This window comes from Myxine glutinosa, chromosome 6 (assembly GCF_964187855.1).
Source record: "Myxine glutinosa chromosome 6, kmMyxGlut1.1, whole genome shotgun sequence".
Taxonomy (NCBI): domain Eukaryota; kingdom Metazoa; phylum Chordata; class Myxini; order Myxiniformes; family Myxinidae; genus Myxine; species Myxine glutinosa.
In genome coordinates, this window is record NC_136266.1 from 129,335,117 (window position 1) to 129,351,429 (window position 16,313).

A 16,313-nucleotide genomic window follows, 5' to 3' on the forward strand; every position below is an offset into this window, starting at 1 on the left:
TGATATTATGATTAATACCTGACATTATTAAGTGGTGTGCACGTCGCAGACTCATCAAGAATTATTGTATTTGCCCTCGATGTAATGTCCATTGTGGTTTTATTACTCGTGGTGATGTATCAGACGGGAAGACATGGTACTGCTCTACCTGTAAGACTCGACAAAGCATTCGTCAAGGCAGTTGGTTTGAAGGCAGCCACCTATCCAGTTTACGCCCGTAAACTCCGACATTACAACCACCTATCCAGTTTACGCCCGCAAACTCCGACATTACCTAGGTTTTTTTTTCTTTCATCTTTAGATCCATATTTTTTTTCAGCGAGGAATATTATACACGGAATCTGAATCGGTGGCAGAGCAGCACGCTGATTCGCTCATTCGCACTCATTGATGACGATCACGATCACGTGATGACGTGATCACGAATGATGTTCGTGACGCGATCACGTGATGTTCCTTGCCGCCATAAACTCACAGCAAGTAGCATAGATTTTAGCATGATTAGCATTTAGCATGATTTAGCATGATTTAGCATGATTTAGCATGATTTAGCATAGATAGTAGCATGTTTCACATAGATTTTTTTTCAGCGAGGAATATTATACATGGATTCTGACCGGTGGCAGAGCAGCGCGCTGATTCGCTCAGAGCGATCACGTGATGTTCCATCCCCGCCGCCAGTTGGCTTCACTTTTCACGGGGTATGAGCATTCTATATATTTTCAATTCAGTGCGCCCGACTCGCTCACGTACTTGATTTGTGGCATAGACATGGCCATTGGGCCTTCACGGTGTAATTTGTGCAAGGCTTTTGTCCGAGTGAGCTCGAGTCGAGAGGGCGAATGTACGGGTTGGGAATGTACGGGTCTCCCTTCCCCCACCCGGCAACGCCGGTACTGGAGGGCGTCACAGGATCGGTGAGTCTCCAAAATCCGCTTCGTGCTGTTGCGAAGATTCAGGACGATGTCGTGATTGTTGTGCTGCTCTCCGACCATGACAACTGCAACGTCATTGTTGACTGGCCCTCCCCTTCTCCCCTCCCTTTTCCCCCTCCCCCTCCCTTTCCCCTTCCTTTCCCCCCTCCCCCTCCATTTTCCCCCTCCCCCTCCCCCCTACCCTTTCCCCCCTGCCCCCTCCCCTCCCCCCTCCCCCCTCTTCTCCCTCACGTTTATACACGGAATGCCGGGTACTTCCCCCCCCCTCTTCTCCCCTCCCCCCCCTCTCCTCCCCTCTCCTCCCCTCCCCCCCGTTCCCCTCCTCTCCTTCCCCCTCCCCTCCCCTCCCCCGCCCGGCAATGCCGGGTACTTCTGCTAGTCTTCAATAAAGGCCTACAGGTGATCGACAGTATGGCCAGGAATGTCGATCGTTTTGCCAAGTTCGACCGACAACTGCAAGAGGCTCTTCATTGTTATAGAGAAATAAACAACGAGAAAAAAAAGCAAACTGTGCAGTCTACTCTCGACGTTTTCTTGAAGAAAACGACTTGCCGCCACGACCCTCCCCCCCTCCCTCATCATAATCTCCCTCCGCCTCCGCCTCTGCCTCTGCCTCTGCCTCTGCCTCTGCCTCCGCCTCCGCCTCTGCCTCTGCCTCCGCCTCCGCCTCCGCCTCCGCCTCCGCCTCTGCCTCTGCCTCTGCCTCCGCCTCCGCCTCTGCCTCTGCCTCTGCCTCTGCCTCTGCCTCTGCCTCTGCCTCACCACTGATGGATGACCAGCCATCTTGTTCAAAGGACTGATTTGTGTGTTTATATGTGTTGAAAATTGTTGCGGATCTCTGGGAATGGGGAGGTACCCGAGGTGGGTGAAGACTCGACCCCTCCTCAGTCCACGAGTCCACCGGGCCGTCGTCCGCGACTATGCTCGCGTTCGGTGGATTGCCAAGTAACTTCAGCCACCGAGCCTGCAGCTGCGAGTGGAAGGGTTAGCGGTCACACCCCGGATACCTTCAGACACACGTAGCCGTGAGGACGGGGACTGAACCCCGCACAAGTCACACTTATTTCTGACGCCCGAGCGGTTGTGCATCGCGTGACCCGTGCCGTTACACTAAGCGTACTACGGACCCAATTGAGCAGTTTTAATTCGGGCGATGCTAGGTCAATGAATGGAAAATGACGACGGTCAGGTTGGAAGTAACAAACACAGTATTTAATTATACGTATGTACAGAACAGAGACAAAGCAGAGAACCTTAGCATCCTTACCTACGCTCCCAGACAAGGGCTCTCATTCGTTCGGGGAAGGGAGAAAGGGTAATGCGCAGGGAAGCGCGGCCGCTTCTTGGCTCGGCCGGCTTCGTGCAGCTCGCCCGGCTGGGCTCGGTCATGCAGCGAACATGCGATGATCGGCTCAGCAGACGCGCACGCAGGGCTGTCCGCTCAGTTGATCAGCACGGTGACGAAAACACCAGGAATCGCTCCAATCCAAGGCGCCACAGCCGGAGACGATTGCGGCAGGAACGAAGAGCGATGACGACGAACCAGGAGCAGGAACCAGAGGACCGAGCACGAGCAAGAGCAAGAGAGCAGGAGCCGGAGGTGCCCGAATGTGTTATGGGCCGGGTTTTTATAAACACCCGAACCCCTTCCTGAATGTTCCATGGGTCTCAATTGGTGGCCGGGGGTCACGTGACGTAACAGCCTCTCATTGACCATCCTCGGTCACTCCCCCCTGCCTTCCCTTTAGCTCCCATTGGTTGCTCGCTGCCCCTCCTCCCAGGAATGTCTCGTTCCTCCTTCGGGGAAGGTTCTATTTCTTCTTCGGGCCTGCAGGGCCTAGTCTATTCCCAGGACGAGGCAATTTAGGCTTCAACGAGGCCTGCAATCATCCTGCCTGACTCAACGCATTATTTGTTTTCTTTCTAAGCACTGGAAAGGGCCTATGCTTTACATTGAATAAGAAATAACTAACTATAGGAAGCTACATGTTGTGGTGTAACTAACTATAGGGGGGTTGCCTTTATTCACAAAACCGTAACAATATTATAGGGTACTTTATCACTTCTTATTACAGTGCCACGTTATTTGTGTACCTCATTATGTACCTGTATTTTTGTAAGCTTTTTTTTGTACAGTAAAACGCATTGTAATGTCATAAAGTCTTTTATTTCAACCCTTTTATTTATTTTACTTATTGTACAGTGTATGGATCAGATTGGATTATGTGATTTAGGCTGTATGACTATTACCAAATGATGCTATGGTGGAATACGGACTTGGAAATATGTAATAAGTAATATATAATAAGTCCATGAGGGGTGATTCGACTTACGACTACTTCGACTTCGACTTACGACCTGCTTGTCGGAACAAAACCCCGTCGTAACTCGAGGAGAGTCTGTACTCGTAGAAACAATAAATAAATTAAAACGGGCATACATAACCGGATTTACTGTAACCTATGTATATTCAGGGTGTTCCAAAAAGACCTGGGCAACTTTGTTGTTAATATTGTCGCGCAACCGCCGAAATTTATATCAGGCGATCGCGGATGCCGATCACGAAGGCTTTAACTCCGAGGCGGAAGCTCAATGGCGGATTCCAATATCTAAAACACCTAAGCACGTGGAATGGAGGGAAGCAGCGTAAGTCCCCGCAGCCTTAACTATCAAATCAATCACCCGGTAAACTGCGTTCAGGTATTATATACAAAAAATAATATAAGGGTTTATTGAATAACAGGCAAGGACAGGAAAATGTGACGATAAACCTAAGGTAACTAAATTGGGATCCCACACACACCAGATATCAAACACCAGACGAGGGAGATTAATTAAAGAAAGAAACACGTCTTGTAAAATAAATGTACACGCTGAGCTTGGCTTAGCTTGTCTTGTCGTCTTCTTCCGCTGCTGTCCAACACCGCCCCGCCCGGCCCAACCGCACACCACGAGGTCCTTTGCTCCAAGTCCCACAAGGCCTCACTCCAAGCGCCACACGTCCCACGCAGGCTCGCGGCTCCACACGGGGTCGACTCCGACCAAAGTCCTGCCGCGTCTCAAACCCAACTGCTCAAAACGGACTCTGGCTCTACACTGCACTGCACTGCCAGGAATCCAACTGCTCAACTCGACTCAGGAATGGAACTCGACTCTCTCAATCCTCCTGCTCAACTCGGGATCAGATCTGCACTCCTCACTCTCAATGTGCTGAACTCCCCTCAAAGGGCGTCCGGCCCTCGCTAATATCTCTCGCCGATGACGTCAGCATTGGCGCACTCCTCTGCCAATCAGAGCCTCCACCGACCCACCCCTGGGCACGCCCACTCCGTCACTCCAACTCTCGTCCCCTACTCCGTGGTCCTTGTGTTATAGCACGTGCTTTGCGAGGTGGGTAGGCCTCTCGGAGGTGTAAATGGTGGCGGCCAATTGTGGCGGTGTTCTAGCCTGATTTCTTCCTAAGTCATGTCAGGGGGGAAAGCGTCATTTAGTGTTGTACTAAAGGTCCTAACTAATGTTTAAGTGGTGTGCATTGCCAAAATGGACAAAGGTGTGACTACCAGGTGAGACATACAAGGGCTCTACTCATTATTCCCTACACTACTTAACACACGAATCTCCTGTTGATTCACAATCATACATCTTAGCCGACAAAACGCCTACACATGACTTATTACATGGAGTTTTCCTTACCGCGACACACGAAGCATGTTACCTATTCAGATCTACTCTGCTCTACATATTGCTCTACCACCGACATAACAATATGTTTATTACCACAAATGATATAACGATACCATTTCTTTTATATGATACTTTGTTCAACCATACTTTTTTTTCTTTTTTTTTGGCATACCAAGTCAAGAATCGTGTCGGAGCTAACGCATGGAACATATAATAAAGGGAGCGGGAGACAATAGGGGGGTGGAGGGGGGTGGGGAGAGGGAATCACAACAACAGTAGAGACCAGGAACATCAGGAGATCCGTGGAAGGGAGAGGGCCGGGGCGGGGTATACGGGATAAGCAAGATGGACACCACAGGGGCTTTCAGGAAAGAAAACAGAATTTGAAGGTGGATTTTGGGGTGGATTAACAGTGAAGGTGAGCAGTGAGTCTTGAATTTGGCAGTTTCACCAGAAGAGGGTTGCTGACAGATTTTGTGTCATGCAGGAATATTTGTGGGACAGAGCACAGACAGAGCAGGGGGTGCAAGGCCGGAGAGGAGTCTATAGAAAACAGAAAGACCATCAACCTGCCTGTGGTGAGAGAGAGAGAAAGGCCATCAGAATCAGCTTCATCGTGGCAGATGCCAACGATTCTAAAAGCTTGAGTGACAGAACTTCTTGGAGAGGATTGTTGACAAAGTATATGGGAGGGATTTCGAGACGGTCTTTTCGGAGAGACAAAGTGAGGTTGTGAGATTTGTCAGGATTGAAAGACATGTCCCACGTGGTAGACCAGTTTGTGATTTTATCCAGGTCTGCAGAGAGTGAAGAGGCTGCTGCCTGCCGACCTGAGGGTTTAGATATGGAATGGCAGAGGGTGAAGTCATCAGCAAAAAGACAGAGCGGCTTTTCCAGAGTCGGAGAGATCATTAATGTAGCCCAGAAAAAGCACAGGGCCCAGAACACTGCCTTGAGGAACTCCAGCCTGAACAGGAAGAGGAGATGAGCGAATTCCATTTAGAGCCATATGTTGACTAAGACAGGAAAGGAGGTCCGCGAGCCATGCGTGGGGATTTCCATGGATACCATAAGAGGAGAGTTTGGAGAGAATGGCGGGGTGAGAGACCTTTGCTTTATATTTAATGTCAAAGAAAATGGCAACTCCACAGGAGAAATCTCAGTGCGTCGAATGGTTCATCGTGACGAGAGCTGACAAGCAAGTTCAGCGTAATTTCCGTACAAGGTATAGAAGGAATCCGCCATTGTGGACTAGTATAAGAGAGTGGTACAAGAGGTTTAAGGAGACTGAAAGTTGTCAGAAACAGAACAGTACCTGTCGACCGAGCACAAGTGCAGCAGATGTTGAACGAGTGTGTGAATCAATTCAACAAAGTCCCAGAAAATCAATCTTACACGCATCCAGAGAACTGGGACGACCAACCACCACTGTACACTGGATTTTGTATAAAAGACTGAAGCTTTATACCTATAAAGGTGCAGATTCTGCAGGATCTCAAACCAAATGACGGACCCAAACGCAAGGCATTTGCCGTGGAAATGCTCAGTCGCATAGAGAATGATAAAGATTACCTGAAAAAGGTCATGTTCACAGATGAAGCTTGCTTTCCTGTATCGGGTAAGGTTAACAAGCACAATGTGAGAATCTGCGGCTCTGAAAACCCCCACATGGTCAATGAACACATACATGGCAGTCCAAAGGTCAATGTGTGGTGTGGCCTTCTCCATGAGCGTTTGGTGGGTCCATTTTTCTTTGTGGAGGATAGTGACTTCACCAATTTACATGAACTTGTTGGAAGGAATTGCCTTCCCACAGATTGAAGAGCTGCCAGCCGATATCACTTTTCAACAGGACATCGCTCCCCCTCATTGGACCTTAGCCGTTAGAACCGTCCTGAATGAAAAACATTCCAGGTCGCTGGATTGGCCGAGATGGACCAACCACCTGTCTCTTTTTTCTGTGGGTGTTTGTCAAAGATGTTGTCTACAACACCATGCTGGCAAACCTGCAGGATCTTAGTTATTGGTTCATACACACTGGTGAACGCAAACTTGCTGAGCTGAACATGGCAAGAACTCGTGCACCGCCTTGATGGCCTGTGCGCGTAAAACGGAGCTCATATTGAAGGTGTGCACTTTATATATTTCTGCATCATATTAACCAAAGAGTATCGTATCATTTGTGATTCTAAATATATTAACAACCAACGTTGTCCTGTCCTTTTTGGAACACACTGTATGACTGCGCAATTTGGGTGTGATGGGATAAATAGCCTTTGGCATTTTGAGAATTTTAAACCTGTTTGACTGCCAAGACCAAAATCATTTTTTAAAATTATATTATGGATCACAGAGCATACAACAACAACAACAACAACAACAACAGGCATTTTAAGGCCATTTTCCCTGCGAGAGCGGGGGTTAGCTTTGCGGTCCCCATGACAATCTTCTCCATTTTGCCCTATTTTCTGCATCTCCCCTTGTTAACCGCCTTGCCTGCATTTCTTCTTCCACCATCTTTAGCCAAGTCTTTCTCGGTCTTCCCCATCCTCGACTTCCTTCTACATTCCTTTACATCACTCTTCTCAACCAGTCACTTTCATCCTTCCTCAAAACATGACCAAACCATCTCAACCTGTTTCTCTTCACAGCATCATTCACAGGCTCTATTCCCATCATCTTTCGCAATTCATCATTTGTCTTCCTCTCTCTCAACAATACTCCACACATCCACCGAACCATTCGCATTTCCACCCTTTCCAGCCATCGTTGCTGCTCTACGTTCATTACCCATGTCTCGCTCCCATAAATCATAACACTTCTCAGACATGCAGCATACACCTTTCCCTTCAGCTTCAACGACACTCCCCTCCTGATCAGCACGCCACGACAACACAACAACATGCATTTTAAGGCCATTTTCCCTGCGAGAACAGGGGTTAGCCTCGCGGTCCCCATGACAATCTTCTCCATTTTGCCCTATTTTCTGCATCTCCCCTTGTTAACCCCCTTGCCCGCATTTCTTCTTCCACCATCTTCAGCCAAGTCTTTCTCGGTTTTCTCCATCCTCGACTTCCTTCTACATTCATTTCCATCACTCTTCTCAACCAGTCACTTTCATCCTTCCTCAACCCGTGACCAAACCATCTCAACCTGTTTATCTTCACAGCATCAATCACAGGCTCTATTCCCATCATCTTTCGCAATTCCTCATTTGTCTTCCTCTCTCTCAACGACACTCGACACATCCACCAAACCATTCGCATTTCCACCCTTTCCAGCCTTCGTTGTTACTCTACATTCATTACCCATGTCTCGCCCCCATAAATCATAACACTTCTCACACATGCTGCATACACCTTTCCCGGCAGCTTTAACGCCACTCCCCTCCTCATCAGCACGCCACTCAGTTCCCGAAACTTCTTCCGTGCACATCTCACTCTAGCAACCGTTGCAGAGTCTGATCCACCTTCTCCATTCAGCACATCTCCGAGGTAGCAAAATGTTTTCACACCTTCCAGCTTCACGCCGTCTCCAAGATCCAACTCAACATTTCCTCCATCTGCAGCTCCCTGTGTGCACACCTTACATTTGAATGTAGCTGCCACACTGGTTAATGACCCTCTCAGACCACGACATTTTTGATGAACCCACTCAGCGCACATTGTACATTGAATGGAGTTCACTCCGACACCCTTCCTGCACACAGCACACGGCCACTTCCCAGTTCTTTACACCTCACCACATGCTTTACCACTTGCAATCACCTTCGTCTTTCCGATATTCACCTTCAGACCTTTTGTCTCCATACATTCCTTCCACTTGTTCACCTTCTCCTTCAGTCCATCCATACTTTCCGCAATCAACACCAGATCATCTGCATACAACAACTCCCACGGTAAAACCTCCTTTACGTTCTGAGCCAGCACCTCCATCACAGCTACAAATAGTAGTGGACTTAGTACCGACCCCTGATGCACTCCCACATTCACCTCAAACTCACCACTGTTCCCGTCCTTCGTCCTTACAGCTGTGCACGCTCTTTTGTACATTGCCATCACTACTCTGATCAACCATTCCTCCACGCCTAACTTCCTCAATGCCCATGTCACTACTTCACGTGGAACCCTGTCGAATGCTTTCTCCAGATCAACAAACCCAAGAAACAACTTCTTCCTCTTCTCCATGTACTTCTCCTGCAACTGCCTTACAATAAAAAGCACGTCTGTCATTCCTCTTCCTGGCATAAATCCAAACTGCATTTCGTCGATCATCACTTTCTTCCTTATCCTCCTCTCCAACACCCTTTCCAATACCTTCATTCCATGCTCCAATAACTTTATCGCTCGATACGAGCCGCAGTCCGGAGGGTCACCTTTCCCCTTGTATAGAGGGACGAGGGTACTCAGTTCCCAATCCACTGGAATGCGGCCTTCTTTCACCACCAGATTACAGATCTCTGTCATTCTCTTCACACCCCAAATTCATGCTGCCTTCAACATATCTCCCACAACTCTCGTTGGCCTTCCCACTTTTCTACTCTTAATTGCTTTTATCGCTTCCTCAACTTCCTTCTCAGTTATCTTCTCTGCCGGTCCTAAAACTGGGTTACTCTCCATGTTGCGATCCCATTCATTCTCTGCATTCAACAGCATTTCCATATATCTCTTCCATCTTCCTTTAATTCCATCTGGGTCCACAACGATTTGTCCCACTTCATCCTTCAAGCAACTCACCCCCATCACATCACACCTCTCGCTATCTGCTTTGCAATCCTGAATACTGCTCTCTGACCCTCTTCCGAACACAAGCGTTCTCTGAACGTTTTCCTCCATGCCTCCTGCGCCTTTGCTACCTCTTTCTTTGCAGCCTTCTTGGCTGCCTTATAACGTTCATGCTGTGCTTTTTCTGCCCCCGTACCCTTCGCATTCTGCCACTCCTTGAACTTCTACCTCTTCTCGTAAATCCTCTTTCCAACTTCATCATCCCACCACCATGTTTCCGAGTGCCTCGGTGGTCCTTTTGTCCAGCCACATACCTCACCAACGGCTCCCAACAGACTATCTTTCATTGACATCCAACCACTTTCAAGCTCAACCACATCATCCTCGACCATACTCAGCCTCTCTTTTAATGCCTCCCTTACTGTCACCTCTTTCAACCTCCACACCTTCATTCTCGGTTGGTACTTCACTCGCTGAGCTCTCCTCGCACCTTTCACCTTTATGTCGCAGACAACCAAGTGGTGCTGTGAAACAGCCTCCTCCCCCGGGATCACCTTTGTGTCCCGGAGGTGCCCCCTATCTCGCCTACGTACCATCAGGTAGTCAACGGTTGTCGTCGACCCACCTGACGTGTATGTAACAAGCTTATTATCCTCTTTCTGGAACCGAGTATTACAAATCAACAAATCAGCTCCATCAGCAAACTCCAAAATCCTTTCACCTTCTCCATTTCTCACACCATATCCGTAACCCCCATGGAACTCCCTCAAAACCGTCCATACTCCTTCCGACGTGTCCATTTAGGTCTCCTCCTACCACAACAACTTCCTCATCTTTCACGTTTTCCATCAGCTTCTCGATTGCACACCAGAACTTGTCCTTCTCTTCATCGCTCCGACCAACCAGCAGAGCATATCCCGAGATGACGATCACCAAGAGCTTTGCAATCACCATTTTCACCATCATCAACCTTTCACTCACTCTCGTCACACTCACCACACTGTCTACAAACTCCTCAGAAAACAGGACACCAACGCCATGCACACCCTCCGGGCACCCTTGCCACATAAACTTGTATTTCTATCCCTGCCTACCCTTCACCACTCTCACACCACTTCCCTTCCATCTCGTCTCTTGCACACAACATATGTCCACTCTTCTTCTGACCAATACTTCCACTACTTCTCCTGATCTCCCTGTCATTGTCCCTACATTCCATGTCCGAAACCTCAGAAACCGATCTCCACTTCGGGCATCAGACGTTTCGTCGTCATAAATGGAGCGATTTCCACCCTTGCTTCGATCGGCTTCCCCACCTTGAGTTTTGACGAGAGGGAGTGGGGTCCCCCACGGGGTACTTCGGGCTGTACCCTGCCCATATGCAGTTGTAATTGTCATGGTTCTCTTTTTGAGGCAATGTTTTTATGGCCGGATGCCCTTCCTGACGCCAACCCTTTTTAGTCGCCTCTTACGACACGCAGGGATACGGTGTACCTATTTCTAAACCGGGGTACACACCGGGGAAAAAAAGAGCATCATGATCAAAATGGCAAAATCCTTTGGAATGAACCTGCTTACCAGTCTTGCAGTATGGATAAGCATTCCATGCTTCCTCTTGGAACAAAAGCGCCGATGCAGGGGCAATCACTCGTACAAACCCTGGAACTTTGCTGTGATGAGAATAATGAAAGATTGAGAAAGAAAAGGGGCATGGTGGTCTCAATACTTAAAGATCCAAAGACACAGACATTCTTAAAAACGTGTTGATAATGATTGTTAAGTTATAAACAAAGAACTGAACGTGGTTTTTAATTATAACATTTTTTTGAGGCATTACAGTTAAAAAAGCAAACCCGTTGAGTACCCCCATAAAAATTGTGATGGTGATGAGATCATCTGCGTGACGTAATCAAAGGTAAGTTTGTCTCAGCACGCAACGGATAATGGTCACACAACTCGCTTCAGACAGGTCAGAAGGTGAATTTGATGAAGATTTTTCTGATCAAGAATCCTCTGATAGTCAAAATCATTATAAAAACTACCTGCTGCAAAACTATCCTCGAGATGACATAACAGGTCATGTGGGTAATCAAATCGCTGTTTTTGTGGGGAGGGGCCAATCGAGCATAAAAGGACATCCAAAAACATTAATATCTTCCTTCCAAGATGTTTATACAAAAACAACAACGACTAAGTGTTAAGTGAAGCCATACCTATTGATTAAACCAAATAATTTTCAAAAATAGGAAAATAATTGTTATAAAAAGTGTTTTATATCATACTAAAATACCCAATTTGGCATCTGTGTCTGCCTCATGATTTTTTGACCGCCATATATTCCGTCGTTATTATCCAATCTCAACCAAACTTCACAGGATGACTAAGGGTTACATAATGAAGGTTGTAGCGCATTATTCCCCCCCCCCCCCTCTACCCCCCGAATGGTGTTTTCTCCCCCGAGCCAGTTTTCCCCACCATTGCCTTCATTGGGGTTGCGTGTTGAGGTGTATATCCATGTTAAGTTAGCTTTATCGTGGCGTTTTTCCAAGGCCGCTTCTAATAATAAAACCAACGATAATAGCATAATATTAATGTTATTACAAAACAATATTAATACCAATAACATCCCACCTCCCCAAGGGGTTTTTCCTCCTTGAACAAACATCCAGTCAATGTTTATAAATAGCTTATCATGGCGTTTTTGTGGGAGCAACGGCCTCTTCCGGAAGTAAAAATATTATAAACCACAAACACGTATGATTAGCTTTTTAAGCCAGTCGCAAATGCTGTTTAACACTAAATAAAGAAATTTGGAGGAATCCCGACATCCGTGAGGTAAGTTTTACTTACAGAACTGAGCAAAGATCTACTGTACTCTATATACCCTGCAAGGGTTGGGTTAATAACATGACCCTTTCTGCCGCTACCGTGGTGTTTTTTTTGTAGTGAACTTTTGAAACTCACTCCTGCTATTTAACACGAAACTGAAAGGGAGGAAGCCCAAGTTGTGCTCATTTGCCCGGGTGTAAATGTATTCCAACACAACCACGACACCATCATACAGACCTCTGAACATGGTACATTTTTAGGGTGTATTGGCCAGACCCTCCAATGCCGTTGTCATACGCTTCATTCTTAAGAACCTCAATCCCATCTCCTCCACCAGTCTCATTCTTACTGGCTTCAGCCACCGAGAAGAGCTGACCCACTTGGTACTGCATTTGGGTTTGGTAAAGGAATAAGTAGAAGGAATAATAACAGCAACCCTTGCATTTCTTTCTTTTTTTACTTGCAAAACTTCATGATTTTTTTTTTCCAATAAAAATAAGCACATTTAACATTCATTTTCTTTGCATTGCTTGGAGGAATCATGATGATTGCACATGATGACATTTGCACACATTGCACATGATTGTACAATGTACATGATGACAATCATTGCACATGATGACATCATCAACTATAGCCATCATTTTTTTTGTTGAGTAAAGAGCTTACAGTGTGAACTACACTGTGCTCCAGGAACCCACAACTTGGAATTTAGTGCCATAAGCAATCCTAACTCACTTTGTCTGATAACTCCAAACATGCGAAAGAATGCAGGAAATGCATAAAGGAAAGGAAAAATTCCATAGTCAGCAAGACCGTGTGCGGCAAAACACGTACCTCTTCCACACTGCATGGCAGCACAATACGACTGAAGCGAGGGATCCAGAATTTAGGTGGGAGGATAGATGGAAATGAAAAGGAATGATTATGCAGTCATCATCAAATTCAATCTCATGCTAAACAGGTAGCGTTTCACATGCAAATCCGTCAGTGCATCAGTGCTACAAATGAAAAGGGAAGTAGCGGCTCAGCAAAAAAATAAAACCATGACAACTGTTCTTGTTGGTCATGTTCCCATAGCTTGTATTCAGTAGTGGAGGCTCAACAAACAGAAGAAAGGAACATAAATAACCTTGTAGTTAGCCTGAGAGTTTAACCAATCAATAAAATACAGAACAAACGATCATAAGCTCTCCTTAGTCAAAACAGAAGCTCGACTTTGCCACAAAACAAATGGAAGATATCCCTCTAAAATAAAAAAAATGAAGTAACAAGTTTGCTGGTTTGGCGTTTGATTACAGCAAGTCACATCATGACATGCATGATCTGCACTTTGGGTCTCGAGAGCATTTTCTCCATTTTAACTTAGAGAAGGCCGAGTCAAGATATACGATAAAATAAAAATTTCCGAGAATGGGAAATATATAAATATATATATATTTTTTTTTTTTTACTTTTTTTTTTTTACGGAAAGAAAGACGCTTCCAATAAAAGTAAAACTAGATCTACTCCGCAAATTTGAGCAAATAAGCAAGAGCAGACCCGGTCTCAAGGCGACGTTTCACCCGTTTCACAGCAGGCTTGCTCAGGCCAATAGACCCCGAGCCTCGGCATGTACCGGGTTTTTATTCACAATGTGATCGCTTACGGTCTTGTGCCGGTGTTCGTAGTCAGATGGAGGGGTTGTTTTTTTTTGCAAACCTCAAAGCACATCATTTCTTCCAGTTTCACTCAGGTATAATTGGTCACAGTCTCTGCAGGATGAATTGTAAACCACTGCAGATTTATCACCAGTTGATATTGTGTCCTTCAGTTTTGAAATGACATTGTGGAAGAAATTTGAACCAAAGGCTAGATGAACATGATTGAACAGTTAGGCTGGGAAAAGTGACACAGTCAGCCATAGCACGGCATTGCGTGCAATCTAGCCACAAATGTGACTTTGATGGGACCCGTGACCTAGACACGACATCCAACAAACAACATGTGCGAAGAGCCGAGAGAGGGGTCTAACTGGGAAGACTGTGGACATACCCACACAATACAGACCTCTCATACAAATGGTAAAAACTGGATGGTACAAACAGCTAGAGAAGGTGAGCAACAAACAACAACACTCGATCCCAAACACCACACCCTTGTGTGAACAACAACCAACAGAAACTCAATCACACAACACCCACAAATCACACAAACCAAAACTCAATTAAAACCACCCAAGTTCGTGCCCCGGAAACGCAACAACAATAGCAAGCGCACAAACATGCTCATGCACACTCGTACAACACCAGATCGCGTGTAAATAATAACAAAAATGGGCAGAGCAGCCCATCCATCTGACCTCGAGCACCGGCACGTGACCGGAGGTGGTCACATTGCGAATAAAAACCAGGTATGTGCCGAGGCTCATGGTCTATTTGGCCTGAGGAAGCCTGCGGTGAAACGGGTGAAACATCACCGAAGACCGGGTCTGCTCTTGCATATTTGCTCAAATTTGCGGAGTAGGTCTAGTTTTACACTTTCTGGTTGGAAACGCCTTTCCTTAAAAACGAATAATCCCAACTGACCCAATCTTTTACGAGACAAATATATCTTGCATAGTACTGTGCAAAAGTTTGGGTTATTCCAATGATTTTCAAACTTTAAGAGAAATGCATCAAAATATCTGTGATAACAGTCATATATGTTTATTATTGTAAATGAACAGCCTTTATAAAAGTGTAGGAAACTAATTTCTAAAGTAAATAAAAAGTGTCATTTTACAGGCTGGGTCAATATTTGTATGTCTGCTATTTGCCTTCTTGGGTGCAATCACTCTTTTTTACCCATGCTTCCTGTATACAAGTGAAGCAATCTTGCAGGAATATTGTGCCAAATATCCTGTAGTACATTTCACAGTTCTGCAAGGTTCGTTGGGTTCCTCTTGTGCTTCTGTTTCCAGGTAATCGCATGTAGACTCGAAGGAACTCATGTCCGGACTCTGGGGGTAATATCCATTCCAACACATGGAACACACCAGCTGTAACCTTGTTCTCCAAACGCTGCTTTACTATATTGGAAGTGAGTTTTGGATCATTATCTTGTTACCTCCATCACCAAAAGTGGATGGAGGTTATGTTTTAACCCCTGTCTGTTTGTTTGTGAACAAGATATCTCAAAAAGTTGTGGACGGATTCAGACGAAATTTGGCAGAGATGTAGCGTATGTGACGAGGACGAAATGATTAGATTTTGATGAAGATCCGGATGCGGATCCGGATAGTAGAATTTTTAAAGTGATTCTTCACCATTGGGTCGAAAACGATACATAGCGGGATATCTCAAAAAGTTGTGGACGGATGATTTTGATTAAATGTGATTCTGTATCGTGATTTCTGTTCTACTCTGGGATACAAAACGTAAACTGTTCACCTGGCGGAGGTATGCTCTCTACCGAGTGCTGTTCTGGTTGGAAAATGAATCCTCTTCCGATTAAATGATTTCTACATTATTAAAATCTCACCTGAAAGAGATCTCGTTTTTCGCGAGAGTATGAAGTCACTGGGGTCAAATAACTCCTGCCAGTATATCAGACGGTAGGTGAGGTTGCTGCGCACGCAAACAATTACCAATATTTGTCGTGCTTACATGTTGCACAGTAGTTATATTTAGTGGAAGATTCTTTAACTGTTTCTGCCTTTGATTGCGTGAACGTTGATTTTTTTATTCAAGTTACAAAACGTCAAGTGTCAGGCTCTGGAAAACCCTCCTATCTACTTTCTTAACAATCCTCTTGAGGAAGTTCAGTCATTCATACTCCTGGGTCTCACTATCAGCCATGATCCTTCTTGGGGAAACCACATTCCAAAGTTTGTCTCCAAGGCCAGCCGCCAACTGGACATCCTCTGTCATATAAAGTCATTCCTTGGCACACCTGAACTCCTGTCCACCTAAAAGGCCTTCATCCCCAGCTTCATGGAGTACTGCTCTCCCCTCTGGGCTGGATCTCCTGCCTCACATCTTGGTAAGCTTGACGCCATGGAAACAAAGGCCTTTAGGATTATCGGAACCTCGCACGATGAAGCCGAGTCTATAGGTTCATCACTTTGCCATCGCAGAGAGGACAGTAATCTCCATCTTTTACCACCTCCTTTCTGGTCTTG

General features: G+C 46.0%; 1 protein-coding gene across 1 annotated transcript in view; it reads right to left on the reverse strand.

Moving 5' to 3' along the window:
* Positions 1-16,313, reverse strand: part of LOC137430288 (phosphatidylinositol transfer protein beta isoform) — a 53,713-nt gene that overhangs the window by 35,816 nt on the left and 1,584 nt on the right. The window contains exons 2-4 of the mRNA XM_068121060.2: positions 13,010-13,040; positions 12,410-12,558; positions 10,922-11,013 (exon numbers count right to left, since the gene is read on the reverse strand). Of these exons, the coding sequence (XP_067977161.1) occupies positions 10,922-11,013; positions 12,410-12,558; positions 13,010-13,040 (272 nt within the window). The remainder of the gene's footprint in view (positions 1-10,921; positions 11,014-12,409; positions 12,559-13,009; positions 13,041-16,313) is intronic.